At 50.7% G+C, this 19,188-nt stretch overlaps 1 protein-coding gene across 1 annotated transcript in view; it reads left to right on the top strand.

Moving 5' to 3' along the window:
• The first annotated feature begins 2,260 nt into the window (after nucleotides 1–2,260).
• C5H1orf198 (chromosome 5 C1orf198 homolog) overlaps nucleotides 2,261–19,188 on the top strand; it is a 35,606-nt gene continuing 18,678 nt past the window's right edge. Inside the window, exons 1-2 of the mRNA XM_057735915.1 lie at nucleotides 2,261–2,655; nucleotides 14,805–14,855. Of these exons, the coding sequence (XP_057591898.1) occupies nucleotides 2,323–2,655; nucleotides 14,805–14,855 (384 nt within the window). The 5' untranslated portion in view covers nucleotides 2,261–2,322. The remainder of the gene's footprint in view (nucleotides 2,656–14,804; nucleotides 14,856–19,188) is intronic.

The following is a 19,188-nucleotide window of genomic DNA, read 5'->3' as shown; positions in this document are numbered from 1 at the left end:
CATTTGTGGTTTCCAGATTTTGTGATGATGGCCATTCTGACTGGTGTGAGGTGATACCTCATTGTGGCTTTGACTTGCATTTCTCTGATGATTAGTGAGGTTGAGCATCTTTTCATGTGTTTGTTGGCCATCTGTATGTCTTCTTTGGAGAAATGTCTATTTAGGTCTTCTGCCCATTTGTGGATTGCTTTTTTGGTATTAAGCTTCATGAGCTGCTTGTATATTTTGGAGGTTAATCCTTTGTCTGTTGTTTCATAGGCAATTATTTTTTCCCATTCTGAGGGTTGCCTTTTAGTCTTGTTTATGGTTTCTTTTGCTGTGCAAAAGCTTTTAAGTTTCATGAGGTCCCATTTGTTTATTCTTGATTTGATTTCCATGATTCTAGGAGGTGGGTCCAAAAGGATCTTGCTTTGATGGATGTCATAGAGTGTTCTGCCTATGTTTTCCTCTAGGAGTTTGATAGTGTCTGGCCTTACATGTAGGTCTTTAATCCATTTGGAGTTGATTTTTGTGTATATATCACCCACCTAATTAAACAAGCATTAGAGGCGAGAAAGTAGGATTCGGCTTGGTGTATTGAGCCTATATAAAACAGACTTATCTGGAGATAGAGTAGGACCAAAAAACTCAACCTCTTGGCTTCATAAATAGTGCTTCAAATACTGTGCAATCCAGGCTATTATTTGGTGGCTTTTCCCACTGCTTTTCAGTATGTATGGTATGCTGATAAACTGTTGATAGCAATATCTTTTACTGCAGAGCGTGTCACATTCATGACATTCTAAAAATATTTTCTAAGGAATCCTGGGCCAGAAGATAAAGCCATCTCACACTGAAAACAGAACTTGGCAGGTTCTTTCTAAGACTCTGTTCAGAAGTATCCAAGTGTTTTATTGTTATTATTATTTGATGTAATATTGATTTATAACATTACATATATTTCAGAATTATCCAAATGTTACTTCAGAGGCAATGACCTTAAGTAACAGCCGAAATGCAGTTTTTTTGTCTTAAACGTGGACATTGAATTCTCATCTGAGACCTGCTATAGTCTTGTTCAAATCAGCCAGATAGTACAGCAGATGAGGACTGCATAATTTTAACCGTTGTGCTCTGGGACACACTTCAAAATGGCACAGCCGACCCCCGCTTTTGGTACATCGCTTCTCTGCCTCTGAAAACTTTCTGCTGCTCTTCAGGAAGTTTTCGTAGGCACCCAGCTGCCTAGAGTTCTCGTGACTTCTGAGATTCCAAAAGAAATCTTGGAGAAAGCAAAGTCCACGCCGCAGGCTTGGGGAAAACATCTTCACCTGCAAAAGCGAAAAGAAGTACAGTTACACCAGCCCGCCGGCCCCAGATGCCTGCTCGGCAGTTCGGAAATCCTTTTTTAGGGAAAGGCGCTGTGAGCTACCTGCCACTACTCTCCTTTCTTTAGGAGGCGCGGAGACTGGTTTTCTTTCAACACTCCTGACACTAGCCCAGTCTCCCCAGCTCTCACTTTCTGCGCCCTCGCTGCCCGAAACCCATCCCTTCTATCAGCTCACCGCGCCAGAACTCTGGCCCAGGTTTGGGACAGAGCAAAGAAAGCGAAAAAGATGGCTCAGCCGGGGAAGGGACTGAATAAGGAATAAGGCGACCGGTGGCTCGGTCCAGAAATGCCGGGCTTTCTTAGGCACATCGGAGGGAGAAAAAAGTTTCCTTTGTCAAACAAGTGACCACGTGCCACTACGGCGGTCATCTCCATCCATCCCGTCAGGTTGCCAGGCGCGGACCTGGGACGCGCCAGCCATCTCCGGCGCTGGCCCAGGGGAGCCCTGAAACGTGGGGGCACCGCGGGAACCCCTGGGAGAGCTGATCCGCAGAACGCAAGGAGGCGCGAGAGGGGAGCTAGGAGAGCTACTCGGGGGGCGGGGCTCCCGGGGGTGGGCGGATGCGGGACGCTGGGTTCCCGGGTGGGGGGCGCCAAGAATGGGATTCCCGGGGTGGGAGTGCGGAGGGCCGGGCTCCTGGGGGTAGAGGGGCGCGGAGCCAGAGGTTCCCGGAAGCCGCGGGGTACAGAGGGCGGGACGCTCAGCGGTTGGGGCGCGGAGGGCGGGGTCGCCGGAGTTGGGCGGGCCCGGGGGGCGCGGCTTCAGGGACTGGGCGGGCTCGGGAGGCGGGGTTCCCGGGGCCGCAGGGCGCCGGGCTCCCGGGGGCGGAAGGGCGCCGTACGGGGGGCGGGGCTCGGGCCGCGGGGCTGGGCCGGGGGCGGGCCGGGGGCGGGCCGGGGGGGCGGGCCGGGCGCCGGCCGGGCGGCGGCAGGGAGCGGCGGGCAGGCCGGGCATGGCGTCCATGGCGGCGGCGATCGCGGCCTCGCGCTCGGCCGTCATGAGCGGGAACCGGCCTCTGGACGACCGGGAACGGAAGCGCTTCACCTACTTCTCGTCGCTGAGCCCCATGGCCAGGAAGATCATGCAGGACAAGGAGAAGATCCGAGAGAAGTACGGGCCCGAGTGGGCGCGGCTGCCGCCCGCGCAGCAGGACGAGATCATCGACCGGTGCCTGGTGGGGCCGAGCGCCCCGGCGGCCCGCGACCCCGGGGACCCCGAGGAGGTCACGCGCTTCCCCGGACTGCGCGGGCCCACGGGCCAGAAGGTGGTGCGCTTCGGGGACGAGGTAGGTGCGGATAGGGCCGGACCCCCCCCCCCAAGCCCCAGCCACCCTAACCCCGCATCCGCAGGCGCCCCCCGGCCGGACGGACACCTGCGCGCTCGCAGCCGCCCCCGCGGGGCGCGCGGGCAGGCGCTTGGAGAGGAGAAGGCGCAGGAACCCGGGTGGATGGGCGGGGCGGCCCGGAGCCAGAGGTCGGGGGCTGGGGGGCTCCCCGGGGGAGTTTGTGGAGAACCGCGGAGAGAAGGAAGGAGGTCATTCGAGACCCTCCGCCTAGAACTGCCCCGGCGGGCCGCACGGGACCCGAGACTTCTCCCGGAGCTGGAGGCAGCTGCTGGTGAGCGAGGCAGACCAAAGCGACCACAGCGAGGGATTTCAAGCCAGGCGAGCCTGGGTTCTAATCCGTTCTGCCATTTAGCTGTCTGGCCGTGGGCGACCTAACCTTTTAGAGCCTCAGTCCCCCCCCCCACACACACACCCCGGGAATAATAATAGCCATCCCAGGCCTGCCAGGGAAGGCAGTCTGCATTTTATACATAATAATGTTAATATCTGTGATGAGTTGCGTGGGAGAGTGAAACTGTCAAGAAGATAAGAAGGAAGAGCTGCCTTCCAAGATTAGGAGGCAAAATCCAAAGCTCTAGGATGTTTCCGAGTGAGCTCAATGTGCCGCTTTGTTTTGGGAGTGAGAATGGTGGCCCCCTTTTTCCAGTGAAAAACTAGGGACACGTTTAAATGAGCTGTCACAAACCTTTGGTACTTATAAGGGCATGCCTGGGCCTCTGACCTGGACGTTACGCTGGGACTTCTAGAGGGGCGGTCATTGTGGAGGAAGAAACACTGAAACGAGAAAAACCTCAGGGGTGACCTGTACTAAGTCACAAAGGCCTGAGTGTTCTGTGCTGCTCAGAAAGTTGGCCTTTTCCTGGAAATGTGTTTAACTAAAACCGGTTTGGTGCCAAATTTGCGGCTATTCGGCCTTTCAAACTGAACTTTTGTTGGGAGGGTCAAAGTCGAAAGGAGCAAGCATCACACAATGAAATCCACCGCCCTGGGGGCAGTGAGGCTGCAGGCAGGAGGGGCTGAGCTCCGAGAGCTTTTCTGAGGAAGTTGTGGACTGTGGAAGGAATTCTAGTTGAGAATGAGGTTTTAATCTGATTTTCGGGTGTGGGTGTGCTGAGACATTTATTAATACAAAATGTTTGTGGTCATAAACCCACGTTCATGTGGGGGAACTGTGAGAGGGCAGAGATATACTTCCAACATTTCCTTATTCTGACAGAATTTTTAAAAGAGTCTTCACTGGATTTTAAACTCTGAAGGCTTTGCCAGGAAAAACGAGAATGTGGTAACGGAAGAGATGAGAATATAGGTTTAAGATGTAATCGCAGAGCTGAAACACTTTTAGTGTGAAAACTGCACCTCTCTAAAGACGTTTGCAGTGTCGGAGCTCAGATTTGGGTGACGGAAAAGTAGGCAGCCCCTCTTTGGAAAAGCCATGAATAAATAAACCGGGAGAGGAAATAAACCTGCAAGTACTTGCAGATGTTGGACGTACAGTCATTTTCCCTTAGCTTGCTATCTGGCTAAGAATATCCATGTGCCTGTTCGTCATCCAAAAGCCCGGGCCGCATAAGGGTCCAGTATGGCTGATAAAGAAAGATGTGGCTGCGTGAATTTTGTCCTCCGATTCCTTGACTGGGTGCCGGACTGAGCTGTTTGTGAATTTGGATACCCAAAGCGATTTAACAGCCAACAGAACTTTTTTGTTGTGGTACCTGCGTATCCTTCCAGGAGCACAGGAGCCCTGTTTTTCGGAATTGAACCCAGCTTTGCAAAATGATTTGCGAGCTGGTCCGGGAATGCCTCGGACCAGCCTCTCAGCATGGACGCCAGAGAGACAGTGAGTGTGAGGAGAGGTACAGAGGAACATCGCCCAGGGTACAAGAGGAATTTTGCCTGCAGCAGCTGTGTGATTTCATCCCTCTAGGAAGTTTAAAATGTGTTACCTGGGCTTAGCAAGAGCTTGGCACCAAAGTGGAGCTGGTGGTCTCATACTTGGAGGAGGGTTGTACTTGGAGAAGGGTTGGTTCTTGGGCACAGGGGTGATGATAAGGACAGAGTGCGGGGTGACCCCTCAGTAAGCCACTGGACAGAGTGGTCTGAATCGTTAGCCCCAGGTTGTCCAGAAAGGCCCTGAACCAGATTGAGTCAGGCATTCTGTCCCTTCCTGTTTGATCTGCCTTCACATGTAGTCCCCGGGGCCTCCACAGCCAAGCCGGGAACAGAGAATGCTCCTCCTGGCTCCGCCACTGCCAGCATCCACAGGGGGCCCTCTGAAGGGCAGGTGCTCAGGTGCACCCCAGCTCTGGCTTTAGCCAGTGTCTGACCCTCAGCAGGGTGGGCCTCGTAGATACTTGGGAAAGATCGCCTGGGATACTGGGTTCCGAGGGCCTTTCCTGAGGCTATAATAGAAAGTGCCTGGGCTTGGTTGTGAGTCTTGGGTCTGGTTTGGCTCTCCATCTACTAACTTTTGACTGTGGTAAACCCCTGACCTCTCTGAGCTCCTACAATGGGAAGAACATTCACAGGATGATAGTAGAGACAGTGTGGAAGAAAGGCCTATGGGATTAAAAAATGGTTGCTTCTGCTGCTGGTGAGAATGTGAAGGTTGTTAGCTATCACCTCTCCATGTCCACTTTTGAAAATCACTGTCATGAAATAAATGAATTCCTCCGTTGCTAAGCCTGGAGTTAGCCATGTAGAGACCCACGTGAGAAGGAGCTCTGGCCTGGTGAGCTCTGGGGATGAGCCTCAGGGCGCGTGTTAAAAGCTGGGTTTGCTCTGTCCACAGCATGGCTGTGATGTGCCCTGTCTCCCGATCAGCAGTCAGACCAGCCTCAGACTGTGCCCCGCTTTCAGCTACCCTGAAGGACCAGGACATTGCTTATTTCTTTGAATACTCTCCCCCATCACCAGTAACATGCCTGTATCCACACAGCAACATAGGACGTCAGATCATGCAAATACAGCCTTCAGATGTCACTGCCATCCAGTCTCTGTTATGTGTTGCAGGAACAAGCAAGTGGAAACTGACTTGTGTGTTGATGGTCATAGATGTTGGCGGCTGCGAGTGTGGTCAGGGCTCAGCTCACACGTCCAAGTTGCCTGGGTGGGGCTGCTCTGCATAGGACCGTGTGGCAGCATGCTGTCTCTGTGTTCATTTTTTACCCTCGCTCTCTGGAAAGCAAGGAAACCAGCATCCAGGCCCAGACCCACCCTTGGTAGGAGGACGCGCCTGCCGCAGAGAGGGAGGCTGGCTGCCTTTGAGTGTTGAAGCCGTGAAGGGTCCTGTCGAGTTTTTGGTTCTTACCATCTCGGCAAGTCAATTGAGTGACTATTTCCCAAAGTCTAGTATATTAGACACTATGGCCACTGATGCTTTAGGGACGCTTAGCCTTCCCGTAATCTTCACCAGCTTCTTTAGAAATCCCCCCATGTGAACATATGATCTCGGCACAGCTTCAGGGCAAGGCCACCAGCCCCTCCTGCCCCCCATCATCCCCTCAAGCCCCTCCTGTGCAGAGAGTCTGGAGCTGCTGCCATTGGAGCAGTTCTCTCAGCAACAGAAGAGTAGCACCTAGCGTCCCCCACCTGGTTCTGGTCCTGCCACCAGCCTGGCTGCCCTCTTAGGGCGGGGTTCTCCCTCTGCCAGGGAGCAGCTCACTGGACCTCTCTCGGGCTCACAGGCCTTTCTTGGAACAGACATGGACATTAGGGCTTGCCCTTTGGGTCGAGTATTTGGTCTGAACATTAAGGCATGTTTGCAAATAGATGCTTTTAGCAGTCTGCCTTTCCCTGTGCTCCTCAATTACAGTGTTCTTCCCCCGGCAGTAAAAGTTTTGGGAGTGGCTTACTTTGGGAGATGAAACGTTTTCATTTTAGGGGGATTTAGCCATCACCGCAGTCTGCTTCGGCCGCTCCCTGTTATCAAACAGCAAAACAGAAAGCAAAAAACAAAACAAACAACAGACCAAAAAAACCCCGAAGAACAAAAACCCTGACGTTTCAGGCGTATGTTGCTCCCTGCCCCCTGCCCCTACTCCCAGACTTTGGTCACTGATCTAGCAGGATCTGAGCACTTTGGTGAGAGTCACAGGGTTCTGAGCCCTATGCCACAGTCTTGGCTCCAAATAGGCCATAAGCAGGTGAACCTGGAAAGCAGCTGGAGTATTGGCTTCTCAGGGACCTGCTCACCTGTTTCACCTCTCTGTAAAGTAGGTGGGGCTGGGCAGGAAGGGTGTTTCCATATGCCAGCCCCAGGGACCCCATCTGGATTTTGTTTGCTGTAGAACTTGGGTTTTAAGCCCTGGAGCCAGACAGCTCTGCCCCGTGTTCAGCAGCTTAGCATGACCAGCTGCTGTCAGAAGGATGTGTTCCTCCAGCACCCACATCCCACCCTCCCTGCAGGAACTGGGGGCTTCCTGCCTCCTGTAAACTCCACCAGCCTTCAACTTCCTTCCTGGGGCTGAGTCTTGGCCTCCCTGACTCCTGGAGACCTTCTGCAGGGCTCTGAAGGCCCCGTGGCTTTTCTCAGCCCCACTGCCCATCCAGCTCCTGCTCCCAGCTGGCTGACGAAACACCTTTCCCTGAAGTGCTCAGGAGGCTGGGGGTCAGTATGGAATCCCCCAGTCCAGCAGACTTCGCTGAGCCACTGTCATCCAGTCCATGCCTGGGGGGCTGCCCGCAAAGGGCCACCTTGCCCTCCCTCCTTAGGGTCCAAGCTGACCAGCTTAGATGTTTGTGTTTGAAAATAAACTAAATGGGTATACAATTTCTAAAATAACGACCCTGTATGTTACTGTTAAACGTTTCAAACAATGCAGAAGCAGCATTAAGAAGCAGTGGGTAGTGTCCTTCCAGAACTTTCCTCAATTATTAAATCTTCATTAGATTTGAGTGTGGTTGGATATGTGGCCTGTTGTTGCAGGACCTGTGACATGTCAGGTCACCTTTTCCCGTCTCACTTCAGCTTGGCTTTTATTTTTCAGCCTTTGGCCAAAAAATGAGACATTTGAGAGTTCCTTTCTCAGCGTTTGGACTTGTTTTTTAGGAAAGGTGGACGGTGTAATTATGATTCCCACCTTCTGTCTGGCAGATGCATGCATTTTTCAGAAAAGATGACAGGATGGATGTGGCTTTTCGTGGCCCTGTGCCTGGGGTCTGTGCCTTGGCTCCAGGTAGGAGCTGAGAACATGGTCATGAGCCCAAATCCACCTCCAGAGGCTGTGAGGAGGAGGCTGCTGGGCCTCCCACAGGCTTCCCCTTTCCGATGGATGGTTCCCTGACCAGAGTAGCACCTGGCCTGGGACCCTGCAGAGCTGGGGCTCTTGGCAGTGGGGGAAGTGTACTGATCAGGTGGCCCTGGGAGTTGAGGTAGCAACACGGGCTCCCCCTGGCCCCCATGGGTGTGTGGCCCAGTGGCTGCCAGGGAACAGGTTTTGCAAACAAATGAAATGACTCGCTCCTTGTCTTGCAGGGAGGGAGGGGGCAGAGCTGGGAAGCCTGTTGGTTACTTTTACACTCTAAAGTGAGAGATTTCCTTAGTACCAGAAAAAATATCCATTTCTCAGAAAAAGAAATCAAGGCCAGACCTGTCTGTTAAACTTCTGACTCCTTCTCCTGTTCGTTTCCTTAGACCTCTCCCCACCCCACCCCCCCTCCCATCACCACCCTGGCATGTTTCTGCTGAGGTCTGTGGAGGCCTGAGTTTCTGTATTTATATTCATGGTGGAACCTGCCCAGGAGGTAAATCATAAGTGCTTTTCTGTTGTTGGAACTGCAGTCTTGTACTTTCAGTGATGGAAACCCTCTTATCGCAGCAGTTAAATATACTACAAGTCAAAGAGGAAAGCATCGATTCCATTAATATATTAACAATAGTCCCTAAGAATAAGCAGTTGGTAGGGAAAAAAAAGAACGTATTCTTCTTCCTCACTCCTCCCTTTTTTTAAGTAGACTTTATTTTTTAGAGCAGTTTTAGGTTCCCAGCAAAATTGAGCAGGAGATACAGAGAGTTCCCATGTACCCCACTCCCATACATGCACAGTCTCCCCTAGGATTGACAACCCCCACCAGGGTGGTGAATTTGCTGCCGTCAGTGACCCTACACTGACACGTCATCACCCAGAGTCCAGGGTTTACATTACACTTCACTCAGGAGTCACAGCACTCAGGAGTGTTGGTCATTCAGTGGTTTGGACAAATGTATGAGGACACAGTTCCATCATTACAGCACTGTACAGAGTATTTTCACTGCCCTAAAAATCCTCTGTGCGCCTCCTGTTCATCCCTCTCTCCCCTCCAGCCCCTAGCAACTACTTATCTTTTTACTCTTTCCATAATTTTGCCTTTTCCAGATGTCATATAGATGGAATCATGGAGTATGTAGCCTTTTCAGACTGGCTTCTGCCACTTAGTAATATGTATTGAAGATTCCTCCATGTCTTTTCATGGCTTGATAGTCTCTTCTTCCTAGTGCTGAATAATATTCCACTGCCTGGGTGGACCACAGTTTACTTAGCCATTCTTAGCCATTCGTCTCCCGAAGGAGATCTTGGTTGCCTCTACGTTTTTGGCATTTATGACTGAAGCTGCTATGAGCACCCATGTGTAGGTTTTTGTGTGGACCCAAGTTTTCAACTCATTTGGCGAAATACCAAGGAGCATGATTGCCTCCCTTCTGTTTTTAATGTGCTCCTGCGGATCTGAGGTACAGACCGACACTAACCAGATCACCAGGAAGAAGGTGCCCCGTGTGGGATATGCCAGCAGGCCCCGGGCCGCCGACATCACTGCAGGGATGAGACAGTCAGCAACATAGGGCAGTGTCTGTCCTGCCCCCCAGGCTCTGCCACCAGAGCTGCATTTCTCTAGCTTAGAGTAGTTCAGAGTTTACATTTCTTACCTTTAAGCCAAGATGCCACTGTCTATCAATCAGAAGCTCCCCTAATTTATGGACTTTAGGAGGACAGTGACAATGTTTGGTTCCAGTGAGCACTGCTTCTGAATCCCTCAGGATAAATCAGATATGTTTCTGGGGAGCTTAATGATTGGGATTCTTTTAGAGACTCAGCCCTCTAGGTGGCAGGAGAAATTGAACAAACAGCACACCACGTCCTGACTACCACCTGAGTGTTTACTGTTTATGGTCACATACTAGCGGCATGATTAGAAATGCTGTTGCAGTAGTTTTATGTAATCTTTGAACTCTGGGAAGAATGAAATCAAAGCAGCCTTTAAACGTGATTCACTGGAGCGTTGCAATGTGTTAGGAGACTGTTTTGTGTGTCTTGGTTGATTGTACGGATGTGCAGAGCGTGATTTTGCCTGCTCCAAAGTGGGGTGGGTGAGAGCCAGCCCAGAAATCCTTGGGCCCCTCCTGAGAGCAGCTTGAACCCAGGTTGGTTTAGTAGAAGGCCTTATTTGGGGATGAGAACCACCTAGCAGTATTGATTGAGGTCATCTCGGCAGGTGGGGTGGCCTGAGCAGACAGAGGTGGGCCCCTGAGCCTTGGGGGGGGGGTCAGCAAGTGCAGCTTGCGTGGCCAAGTGTCCCCAGTGTGAAGAGGGAGTCGGGTGTCCTATGGAGGACTGAAGTAGGTAAGCTGCCCTGGGGAATGGCTGCATTAGAATTACCTAGGGAGTTGTTGGTTTTCTACAACTACGTCAGGTGGGACCCACAGATTCTGCCTATTAAAACAGCACCCTAGATGATTCAGATTTGCAGCCAGACCTGGAAGCTCTAGGTTAGGGGTGCTCTTCAGAGAGTCTTGAGTCTGGTATCTGTGAACCCAAGACCAGTGCGTGGACCCAAGACCAGAAAGGACCCAGGAAGTGGCCATCCCCTCTGGCTACCTGGGACAGGTGTGCCGGAGAGAGGGCATCTTCAGGAAGGTGCAGTTTGTTCAGGTGCAGAATGGTCCCCAGCGTGTCCCTCAGAGAGGCCTGGAGTGGAAGTGAGACTTTCAAAGTGCTACAAGGGTCCCAGAAGCAATTCTTTTGACTGTTGCAGGAAAGATGCTCTTCCTTGTCTTCTGGCTGCTAGTGGCCTGGCTTTGTGTAGGGGGAGCTCAGAGCTGCTTGGTAACGCCCGTGCTCCTGGCCCCACTTTCTCAGGCCGACCTGTGGGCCCCACTAAGGGACACTTGTCCACAGGTGCTGTCTGCCCTGCACACTTGAGACACGGTGAAATTCACTGGCCCTGGAATTGGAAAGAAAGTTACGGCTCATTCGTCTCCAACTTTATGAAGAGGAAAGGCTAATATTTATCACATTTCATCTTTGAAATGAATTTTAAGCCCAGAATTCTTCATTTTAGAATACTTTTGGAGCAGTGATGACTTTTACAGAGAAATCAACCAATTACAGATGAGTTTCCAAATAATTTCTGAAGCAAAATTACCAAAATCCGTTAAAAATGTAAGAGTGAAAATTACATTTAGTGTAGAATGTAGTGAATTGCAGTATTTTTGGTATTGGTTGCAGCTTGTGGCGTGTTGGGAAACGTTTAACCTCTAGCTCCAGGGCAGAGAGGGGAACAGCCCTGATGGGGAGCACCTGCTGGTTGCCATGGAGATGCTCCCCCAGGGCCTTTCCACGCCCCCAGGTAGTTCACTGAATCTGAGCCAGTCAGGGAGGTGCAGAGCCCCCCCTGTGTGGTGTTACAGATGTGCTTTCCATCTTGTAGGGGCAATGGGTGTAAGTAACCTCAAGAGCATAGTTGATAGCAAGATGGACTAGAGCAATGAGGAAATGGTGTTTTTAGTATTTGTTACCTTTGTCAGGTGTTTTCTGGGGTGGAGGGAACACTTTTTTGAAAAATAGATTTTAATTATGGAGCAGTTTTAGGTTCCCAACAGAAGTGAGTGGAAAGCTGGGACGAAGTGAGGCAGTAGCATAGACATATATGCACTACCAACTGTAAAATAGATAGCCAGTGGGAAGTTGCTGTATAACAAAGGGAGATCAACTCGATGATGGGTGATGCCTTAGAGGGCCGGGACAGGCAGGATGGGAGGGAGTCGCGGGAGGGAGGGGATATGGGGATATATGTATACATACAGCTGATTCACTTTGGTGTACCTCAAAAACTGGTACAAGAGTGTAGAGCAATTATATTCCAATAAAGAGCTTAAAAAAGAAAAAAAAAGTACAGATTTCTGGGACTTCCTTGGTGGTGCAGTGGTTAAGAATCCGCCTGCCAATAAAGGGGACATGGATTCCATCCCTGGTCTGGGAAGATCCCACATGTCATGGAGCAACAAAGCCCATGTGCCACAACTACTGAGCCCGTGTGCCACAACTACTGAAGCCTGCATGCCTAGAGCCCCTGCTCTGCAGTGGGAGAAGCCACTGCAATGAGAAGCCCGTGCACCTCAATGAAGAGTAGCCCCCGCTTGCTGCAACTAGAGAAAGCCCGCGCGCAGCAACGAAGACCCAACGCAGCAAAAAACAAAACAAACCAAAAACCCCCACACAAACAAAAAACAACCCTCCCCAAAAAAAAACAAAAAAAAGAAAGTACAGATTTCTGACATACCTCCTACTGTCACACATGTGCAGCCTCCCCCACCATCGACATCCTGCACCAGGGTGGAACATTTGTTACAGAGAACAGTGATGAACCTACACATCATTGTTGCCCTAAACCCATAGTTTATATTGGGGTTTACTCTTGCTGTTGTACATTCTATGGATTTTGAGAAAAGTCTCCATCACTACAGTATGGTACAGAGAATTTTCACTGTCCTAAAAACCCTCTCTTCTCTGCCTAGTCATCCATCCTTCCCTTCAACCCTGGCAACCACTGATCTTTTTACTATCTCCATAATTTTACCTTTTCCAGAATGTCATATAGTTGGAGTCATATATATATAGCCTTTTCAGATTTTTTTTATTGTGGTAAAAGATACATAACATAAAACTGACCGTTCTAACCATTTTTAGGTGTACAGTTAGTATATTCCGTGTTGTACAGCCATCACCACTATCCGTTTCTAGAGCTTTGCAATTCTGATGCCGTTTTGCATCCAGCTGCCTGGAGAGCCTGTGCCTGCCACCAGTGCTCTTTGTGGCTGGAGTGTGCAGCCAGTGGCTGACATCAGAGCTTCAATCACATTTTTGTTTGGCATGTTTATTTTTGTTAAGTGCTTTATTATTTTTTTTATGAGCTCAGAATTGCAGAAATCTAAGGAATTTGCCCCTTGACTCAGTTTCTTGCTGGAGCAAACAAAAGGTTATTGACCTGACACCAAGTTGGGGCGAAATCACAGTGTGCCCCTCTGTCTGCAGCCCCCTTGGAATTTCAGCCAGTCTGGGCTGCAGCCACTGGAGCTGCTGGCTCACCAAGCTCCAGGCTACATCTTTGTTCCCCAGGGTCTCACACTCATTCATGTTCCGTAGCGGAAAAGCTTATTGTGTTCTTTGCACATTTCAAAGGGACTCAAGCTGCATAATTAATATTCAGAGGATCGATCACATCACACGAGAAGGGGTGTCCAGCTCTGGTGTGTCCTGCTTTTGGCCAACGGTCCTGCCCCCTCCTCTGCCTCTGCCTGCCCATTGAGTCTCCACACGAGATGTCCCCTGAGGTGGTCACTGGGCTGTTCCCCCGTCCCCTCCCCCATAGACGGAACACATTTACCAGTTGGTTTCCCTTTGCCCTTTTTGCACAGGTCCAAATCTAGAATAAAGGGAACCTACATCCCATCAGCCTCCTTTATTTTTCCCATCTGAAAACAAAGTCCTTGTTTTATTGCTTCTAAGAGGAACTTAGAGGGTTCTGAGATCATAGAATTTTAAAGACTGTCAGGTCTCTTAACTCAATTGCACTCTTCTCCCATGCGCTGACCACACACACAGAGACCTGGACACAGGAGCCCTCTTAGCTTGTTAACTTAAACTTGTCAACTCGCATCTCTACTTTTGGAGAGACACAGTTTGTAAATTGAGGAGTAAGGGCTTAACTGAAATTCCCAGTGGGAGAGAGTGGCCCACGTTTCCTCTCATTTTTAAAGTTTTGCCTGACAGCCAGGAGTAATAGGAGACACAGCTTAGAGGCCAAGGCAGGGGATGGAGTCGGTACTGAAAGAAGTGGGCCATCTGCAGAACCTCTGCCTCCTGAAGGAGGGGGGAGCCGGGGAGCCTAGCTCTGGGGGTAGGGAGTGCCTATGGACGCGAAGACACTGTTTTCCCCGGGGCTGGTTTATGCAAGGACAGTCTCAATTCAAAATATTTTACCCCATTTTCAGTCTTTTCGCCCTGGATGTCCCAGTTTTTGGTTCAGAAAATATGATCCCCAGTAGAAGCTGGGCACACGTGAGACATTTGCTAGTACAGGAATACAGCTGGAGGGTTGGAGGGGTAGCCAAGGAAAGGTGATATGACAAACCTCTGTTTAGGCCAGTGGATCCAAGGTCGGGTTCTCAGTGACGGTTTTGAAGGGCTCCTTCTATGGTGTTCTGCCTGTGAGGGTCAGAGTGATGTCAGAGTTTTCATTATAATTAGGTGCTTGCATTCAATTGGCATTCTGTTCATTGATTTGCCGATCACTGCCTTTCAGATCCCTGGTAGGCCCTTAGGGAGATGGGGGGAGGGGAGGGCTCACGGTACTGCTGTTGACGGGCAGATAATTGTCGGACATTCTTTTCCTATGGTACCTCGTTGAACCCTCACAACCCTGCAGGGGAAGTGCGATTCTCCTTTTACAGATGAGGAAACTGAGGCTCAACAGGCTAGGTCGTCTTCCCCCTCGGCCGCAGGGCTGATCGCTGGGAGGGCCAAGACCTGAGCCCGGGAGCCTGGTTTCCTTTCTCAGCTCCCTTGTCATCGAGTCCGTCCTAGGGCTCCCAGGCATCCGTCCTAGGCATCCCAGGCAGGGGACGGGCGTGCCTGGCACGCTGGGCCAGCAAGGTGAGCGGGGAGCCGGACAGAGAAGGGCGGCCCATTCTCCGCAGAGCGTGACAGCTTCAGTCTTGTTTTGAGCCAGGAGTTGGGATTCTTGCTAAATTTTGGTACCCCGTGGCCTTGGGTGGTGGTTTGCATGGGGTATGTTTGGATTTGGCTTTCAGATTTATTCTTGAATTTTTATTTCAGGATATAACTTGGCAAGATGAGCACTCTGCCCCTTTCTCCTGGGAAACGAGGGTAAGTTGGGTTAAATTTAGATTTGTTTGTCTTTTGAAAAAGAATGGCGCCCTTAGGTATTTTCCTTTCAGCGCTTCATGGGCTCCGAGGACCGCGGGCAGCGGGTGTTGCGCCCCCTGCTGGTGGGAAAGGAGAGGAGGAGGGGCGGGGCCTGTGCTGCGTTAGGTTTGGTGATGGATTTAAAATGTGGGGGTCGCCGTGGTGGCCACTGGGGGGGAGGGGGGCGGCGGGCAGGGGGGTGGTTAAGAGTTGCTTTTATTAAAATGAAATCAGAAAGGCAACAGGGACAGGAAACTGGGTGGATGTGGGGACAAGACCGCAGATGTATCGGAATTGCCTGGACGAGTCAAGGCTAAGGCGGAGAGCCCTGAGGGTGGAAGAGAGGTGGGACAGTCAGCTCCCTGTACCCTGTGAAGCTGGAACAGCCAGTGGATACACACACACCACCCAGCCTGGATCCCTAACGCCGGATCTCCAGTCATGCACTTACTGCTGTTAGTAGTGTTGTTGCCAAAGTAGCTTAAGAGTATCAAGCTTAAGTGGCTTTCTCCGTTTCCCCATTCTCCCTAGTTGTCCCAGGACAAGTACATTCATAAGTAGCAAAATGACCAAAAAGCAGGTGTCTCAAACCCAAGGAAAAGAAGGAAAAAGACCAGGCTCCTCTGAATTCTAGAACATTCACTGCTGTGTGTTGGAGGGTCCTTTCCACAATGGGGGTGACCAGGACAGCTGTGTGCCTGGAATAGGGCTTAGGCTTGAGGTCGCATCAGGGCTTTCAAGCACTGATATTTGAAGGGGCTTGTTTCTTGGTGTTTCACTTGTCCCGACAGTTGCTCATCCCAGTAGACGTGGCATCCGGGGGCTCAGGAGGGTCAGAGTCGGATGAAGCAATGGGGGGAGGGGGTGGGATCTCCGAGCCACCTGAGAGACCCTCTCATGGGGAGCTGTGTCTTAAAGTGAAGGATTTGACAAGGGCTCAGATGAGTCAGGACAGCTGGCGTTGTCGCCTGCAGGCGGTGTTGTAACTGACGCTGATCGCCCCAAGTGGCGCGAGCTGCCCTAGGATGAGGAAGCCTGTGAGAGCTGAGGTGACTCTTATGTGAGAGTTACCAGGTGGCTTTTGGGAATACGTGGCATTAATGCAGTGAACACGTTCGTTCGACAAGCACAGATTCCTGCCTTTAGGGAACCGGAACGTCGGGTCCTAAACATCCTAAAAATAAAGATGCAAACATCTGCATCCTGCGTGTGTTATTTTTTTTTTAAATTCCGTGGCAGATTAATAACCTACGGCAGGGTGATAAGTAAGAAAGGGCAGGGTGAGCGATAATGTTGTGCCTGGAAGCTGGAGTCTCCTTTGGGATCTGGGCACTGGCTAAGGGGTGGCTGAGGGTGGGTGGGAGGGAGCCAGGGAGAGCGAGGAGCAGCCTGGAATTGCGGTTTCCGAGCTCCAACAGTAAATCCCTTTCCAGCGACAGGGCCAAGGAAGTTGGAGGTGGGTAGAAAGGACATCATCACATTGGCATTCAGCCAGGGCCATCAATATGGCTTTTATGCGGATTCCCTAGATGGGTAACTGGGAAGCACTACAGTTAAGTCCCTTACATACGAACCGTCCAGTTGCCAACTTTCAAAGACAAACATGCGTTCCATCAGCACCAGGCGGGAGTGAAATTGCAGCTCGCCCTCCGTCTCCTATTGCTGACGGTCCTTCAGCTCTGCCATCTCCGCCTCCTCTCCCTCCTCCAGTCAGTAACTCTTCTTACCTGTTCACTCGATGCCAGTCCCTGTATGCCAGCTGTCTTACTGCATACTGTACTTTTCAAGGTAATGTACTATAAGATGAAAAATGTTTTCTCTATTTTTTGTGTTTTTTTTCATGTATTATTTGTGTGAAAAGTATTATAAACCAACTACAGTACAGCACTCTATGGCTGATTGTGTTAGTTGAATACCTAGGCTAGCTTTGTTGGACGTATGAACAAATTGAACTTACGAACGCGCTCTCGGAACGGGACTCGTTTGTATATAGGAGACTAACTGTGATCCTAGGCAGATGGGTAGTCTGCAGGTGGGAGTGGACAGCCTCAGGTACAGTGGCCCAGAAGGCAGCACAGATGTTACTGGACTGAGCCCTATGTTTGATGATGTCTCGGTAATGAAGACACCGAGAAGTCGAATTAGTTAAAATGCCCTGAGCCCTAGGTCCATTGTGCCCTCATGAGGATATCTGCTCTCATAAGAATTTACCTTGTTAAATGTTCCTGAGTCAGCCATTTGTGGGATGCGATGTTTCATCTGTTGTTAACCTGATGCAGATGACATCCTGGGACAAGGATGGGGCAGCGCCTGGGGCAGCTGCTGAGAAAGAGGCTCAGCATGGGAACAGGTGCCTGAAAAAGGTCTCTAGAACAAGGTGCGCTGACACAGTCTAGCACGGGTCATACTCATGCTGGCGTTCATTGTCCACAAATACCATCCAGGTCCCCTAGGAACCTGCATACATTGAAAAGGCTTGATAAAATCAAGTCAATATGTGTTGCCCACTTTAACGTGTGTCTTTTTAGTAAAAGATACCATCTTTGTGGCTCAGCGTTTTCAGTTCCATTTCACGTTCCCTTTCAATGAGAGAACCAGCTTATTTCCTGTACTGGTGGGCTGTCTGTGTTCTCACCTTTCAATTTGAGCTCTCAGAATCAGACTTCTGTGGTTTAAAGTCAGAACTTTGTAGAGGCAAAGTAGCGTTCCAGAGAGCAAAGGGCCTTACCCTGGCTCTGTCCTCACAAGTCAGTGTTCCTCCACTCACCTCTCCCCAGCCGAAGCGCGAGTGCCTACCTCCCTGCAGTGTCTCACTCTTCCTTAGAACTTAAAGACTGATGAGAACTTCTTTGGAGAGCTGCATGCAGGAGGTAGGTTAGCCAGGGCAGGGTGGCCCCAACTTCCATCCGCAGAGCTGGAGACTCTACGTCATTTGATACCTTTGGTGCATGACGGACACCCCACTGCTTTGTGGCTTGAAGCAATGGCTTCTTTGCTCCTGATTCTGTGGGCCAGTGGTCTGGGCAGGGCTCAGCTGGGCTGTTCTTCCGTTGGCCTTGCCAGGGACCGCTCACATGTCATCTGACAGCTGATGGAAGCTGGCTGCTCTAGGATAGCCTCTCTTCCGTGTCTAGTTGGGGCCACACACGTCCGGTGAGCTACGTGGTGGTGGAATAGTCCCCTTGGGCGAGAATGGAAGCTGAAAAGGCCTTCTGAGGCTTAACCTTGGGAACCAAAGAATCCCCTCTGTTTTGTTCTGCTGGTCAAACTGAAGCACGGTGCAGTCTGGATTTGGGGTGTGAGGACATAGATCGCGGCTCCTGATGGAGAGTTGCACAGGATTTGTGCTGTTTTGAATCTAAGACTCCATCATGCTCTGACAGCCCCAACACCCAGTCATTTCATTTGATTGACTGTCATCCATTGATTTTTTTAAATTCTAATTTTTAATTGTGGTAAAGTACACATAACTGTGCACTTAGCCATTTGTAAGTGCACAGTTCAGTGGCATTAAGCACATTCACACTGCTCTGTTCCCTTTAAACAGAAACTCCCCCTTCCTCCCTCCTCCAGCCCCTGGCAACCACCCTTCTACTTCCTGTCTCTGTGACATCATTCATTGATTTTTCAAAAATTCAGTGGACATTGATTATACATCCACTCTGGGTCAGACATTATTATGCTCAAGTCTCAGAGATGAGTAAGCACTTGCTCTCAGAAAACAGCCCGGTGCAAGGATGACTGCATTGGGGCGCAGAACTCACACACGGAACGGCTTTGCCACACAGTCGTTCCTGCAGTCATTTTCCCTCTTTTACTTAACACATATTTACATTCATGTTGGTAGATGTGATCTCATGCAGCTGTTCAGCAGACTTTTTTTTTCCTTTTTTTTTTTTTTTTGGCCACACTACAGGGCATGTGGGATCTTAGTTCCCTGACCAGGGATGGAGCCTGTGGCCCCTGCAATGAAAGCGCAGAGTCTTCACCACCGGACCACCAGGGAAGTCCCCACTTCTGTAGACATTTAATGATTGCCAACTCAGTGCCTAGCTCTTTCTCAGCTCTGAGTTCTCAGCCACCAATAGATCAGCTGAGGCCAGGGTCAGCCTGACCTGAGGTCATGACTGTCAGGCACAGAGCTAAGAATCTCAGGGACTTGGGATTTCTTCCCGATTTTTGCACCTCTGCCTGGGCTCCTTCCTTCAGGCCAGTGCATGGCGGAGGAGATGAGCTGGTGCTGTCTGTCCTTAAAAGGCAGCTGTGACCAGGAGAAGCCCTGATGCTGTCAGAC

Source organism: Hippopotamus amphibius, chromosome 5 (assembly GCF_030028045.1).
Source record: "Hippopotamus amphibius kiboko isolate mHipAmp2 chromosome 5, mHipAmp2.hap2, whole genome shotgun sequence".
NCBI classification, from domain to species: Eukaryota; Metazoa; Chordata; class Mammalia; order Artiodactyla; family Hippopotamidae; genus Hippopotamus; species Hippopotamus amphibius.
Note: the sequence above shows the minus strand (reverse complement) of the source record. Positions and strands in the feature narration are given on the sequence as shown.